This window comes from Gekko japonicus, unplaced genomic scaffold, assembly GCF_001447785.1.
Source record: "Gekko japonicus isolate JY-2015 unplaced genomic scaffold, Gekko_japonicus_V1.1 scaffold584, whole genome shotgun sequence".
Classification (NCBI taxonomy): Eukaryota; Metazoa; Chordata; class Lepidosauria; order Squamata; family Gekkonidae; genus Gekko; species Gekko japonicus.
The window spans coordinates 758,911-762,701 of NW_015173141.1; the positions used below are offsets into that span (position 1 = coordinate 758,911).

General features: G+C 42.9%; 1 protein-coding gene across 1 annotated transcript in view; it reads right to left on the reverse strand.

Annotated features, from left to right (window-relative positions):
* Nucleotides 1-2: 2 nt before the first annotated feature.
* Nucleotides 3-3,791, reverse strand: part of KIF14 (kinesin family member 14) — a 36,560-nt gene continuing 32,771 nt past the window's right edge. Inside the window, 1 exon segment of the mRNA XM_015422283.1 lies at nt 3-391. Within this exon segment, the coding sequence (XP_015277769.1) occupies nt 3-391 (389 nt within the window).

A 3,791-nucleotide genomic window follows, 5' to 3' on the forward strand; every position in this document is an offset into this window, starting at 1 on the left:
ATTCATACCCAGTGAATTCTACAAGGTGACGCTTCCCCTGAGCTCTCAGGTACAGACCAAAGTTTATATTCTCGTTTTGGAATTCCTTTATGCTCCCGTTCTGTCATAGTCGCTTCACCTTTTCCAAGTTGTGTCTCTTCAGTATTTCTCAGAGAGTCATCTTGAAGTTTCGGCAAGTCCCACCCATGCTCAAGTTCAAAACTTATAATGAGTGACTTAGCTACAGATTCCAGTTCACTGTTGTTCAAAAGAGAATCCAGCTTTTTGGGGACAGGGGCACCCGCTGAAGCAACAGGCGAAGTAGATGAATGGCAGAGAGCATTAAAATTCCCAGCTAAGATGCAAATCTTTTCAATAAAATATCTCAGTGGATTTTTGTTTCTGTATGATCCTGCAGGAAACAAATCCAGAAAGAACCAAGTCCATTATATATAGTAACTTTAAAAAATAGAAGCAGTTAACTAACCTATAGATGCTTTTAAAAAATGGACCTATCAACTTCTGGCTTATTCCCTGCCTTTTTCTTTAGGCATGGCTCAAAGACTCTGTTAAGAACTGCAGAAATATGGCTGTTTATCTTGTTATTAATTGGTTCATGTTGTGGCCCTATTCACGGCTTCCACTAATAGCATGAAACAGCAGGCTGGCAGGCAGGAAATAACTGCGGGCAACCCGGTCATGAGTACTACTGTCATCTTTGACTCCATTTTATTATAAAGGGAGAAGGGTACATCTTGTGGAGCAACTGAGTTATGGAAAGGTAAACATATGGGAGCCAGTATCATCTCATAGATGCCAATAAATGTTTGGCAAGCGTTAGTACCTACACATCTGTAAAAGTTGAGGAAAACCTTTGGTGAAGAGAGGAGTACAAGGAAAGAGATTGTCTGGCTGAGATTATATAATCATCCAACAGGGGAGACATTAAGCTCAACAGGATGAAAACTTGTAAATGGTGGGAGTGATGCAATTTACTTACAAATTTTGGCAAGGAAAGGACTCATAGGTAACACAGTTAGTTGGGCCAGGGCATGCGATGAATCACTTTTCTGGCTGGGATCATAACCAAAGTTACACAGAACACTGGAAGCATCTAAAGCATTATTTGGCACTCTATCATTTTGCTCCAGGTTTCTTGTTTACCTGGACTCGTATCTACAAAGTTACTTACCTGCAGTGCTGTAGTTGTCACAGCCTCCATAGCTACTAACGTGCTATGATGCACTACCAAAAACACACAATGAGGAGGGGCAGAGAGGACTACACGCATATTTCTACGGGTGTGGGAGCAAGCATAGAGGCCCAAACAATGCCACAGCCAGAGAAACCTTTTAAAAACACTTTACCTAATGTCTGCGTATTGTTATCACCTGAATCAACCAGGCTGAAGCCATCAAAAATTAATAGGCTTGCTTTTGCACTCAAGGTATAGATAGCAAAGTTTATTACATGTTTGGGCACACATCACACATGAATGGCATAGTAGAAGAAGAGAAGAGATTGGATTTATACCCCGCCCTTCACTACCCAAAGGTGTCTCAGAGCGGCTTACAAACTCCTTTCCCTTCCCCTCCCCACAACAGACACCCTGTGAGCAATGCTCCCTCTAAGCTGTGGAGTCTTGTGAGCAAAAATTCTACTTTGTGAGCTACTGGCATTAATGTTGTGAGCCAGCGATTTGGCTACTGCATAAATTAGTTTGCTCTGGAGCCATCCTTCCTGAGTTAAAAAAAAATGTGTGAGCCAGAGGCTAAAAAACTGTGAGCTAGCTCACACTAACTCAGCTTAGAGGGAACATTGCCTGTGAGGTAGGTGGGGCTGAGAGAGCTCTTGACAGAAACTGCTCTTTTTCAAGAACAGCTCTTATCAGAACTACGGCTTGCCCAAGGCCATCCAGCCAGGTGCAAGTGGAGGAGTGGGGAATCAAACCCGGTTCTCCCAGATTAGAGTCTGAGCACTTAACCACTACACCAAACTGGCATACACATGTTTAAGTGGTGGTGGTGGGGGGGTTTATTGCCCACAATACACACAGAATTTAGGATATGATCCTTTCCTAACTGTTTTTTCCACATACATTTGGGTAACAGGACCCGTTCATCACTCATGTACAAGCCACTCAGAATTGAGAAAGCAAGCTTGTATTTTAAATTAACCAAATAAGGTATCTATATCTATCTATGTTTGAATCAGCTGTTAAGTCCACAACCCACACTTGCATACTCATACAGTCCCAATAAGGAAAACTAACTGTGTGTGTACCAACTGAAACTTGTAGTTCTTGACCTGGGCTACAGCATTCCCCCATTCAAAAGAATGTAACTTCTTTAGTGTACAGATGATCCAGAAATTTCACAGAATGGAAGTCTTAAGCTCAACAGCACCTTCCCCTGGAGTACAGCACCTCCACTGCAGCATAAGAGATTTCAGTTTATGGGTCCTTTTAGGCACTGATAGATACTAATGCTCAGTGTTAAATATAATGCTTGGCTTCAAAAACTGCATACTTTTTAAAGCACCAGCTTGACAAGAATAGTTCAGCGCTGAAATGGATTGTGAACACTAAAGGGTTCCGAGACGGTAAGGAAGAAGTATCTAAAAACGTCTTATACTTGCTCTTGAGGTGAATTCTTGACTATTTATCAGTAGGGCACTAGTACCCTACGCCACTCTGTTAGCAAAATTTGAGGCCTGCCCTTCCTCCCCCTTTCCCAGAAGAAGGGCCACTTTTGCTGGAGCAAGATCACTGTGTGCTAAAGAAAAGTTTCCAATATTGCTGAGCTGTGTGGTAGAATATAGGCCAGTGGCATGTTAAGCTTCTGACCAAGCAAATCCACCAGCTGCTTTAGAAAGTTGATCTAAAATTGTGTGCAATCAGACCCCCATTTTTAGAAGTGCCAGGCAAAGATTAATGCCAGCATATTCCCTACAAGTATTCTAGAATGCACTGCTCCTGGGACTAAGAAGGGACTATAATTGAATGTCTTCCCAAGTTATGGATGGAAGGATATAGAAACCTTGAAAGACGAAGTGGGGCTCAGTCAGATCAGTGCCTAGATGTGAGCCCTCTGGGGAGCTCCATGGATGCCACCTTCTGTTCCATTATGTGGGGGGGGGAGGCAGAATTTCAATGTAATTAACAAATCTGATCATCCCATCTTATGCAGAGAATTCTGCATCCTCAAACTGACAGTGGCAAACACCAACAGATGAGCTTTAAGTGGAATTTGTACAACTTATCACCAAAGTTCCCTCTAAGCTGAGTTCATGTGAGCTAGCTCGGAGTTTTTTAGCCTCCAGCTCACACGTTTTTGTCTTAGCTCAGGAAGAACGGCTCCAGGGCAAACTAATTTATGCAGCAGCCAAATCGCTCGCTCACAGCTTTAATGCCAGCAGCTCACAAAGTAGAATTTCTGCTCACAAGACTCCACAGCTTAGAGGGAACATTGCTTATCACATGACACCTGTTCAGAAAACATACGGTGACCATCTAAAATCAAGATCTTGCAAACAAAAACAGATGATGTATATTTCTGTACCGAATGTCATAAGACTCGCTCCCCCCACCCCCCGGATATTTTTTTCAAAATTGTCTCTTTGCCTTTTGGGTCAAGACTTTCCCCAGTGGCTGGTTTCCACAGTGCCTCCATAATGTGTAAAAGCCATGATCAAGTGTGCAACTCCTCCTTGTGCCAGCATCTTTCCTCCATTAGGGCCACTGTGCAGACAGTGCCTACATAACCTGGGCTATCCAAGCATTTGGCACTTCTCCAAGTCACCAATAAGATCCC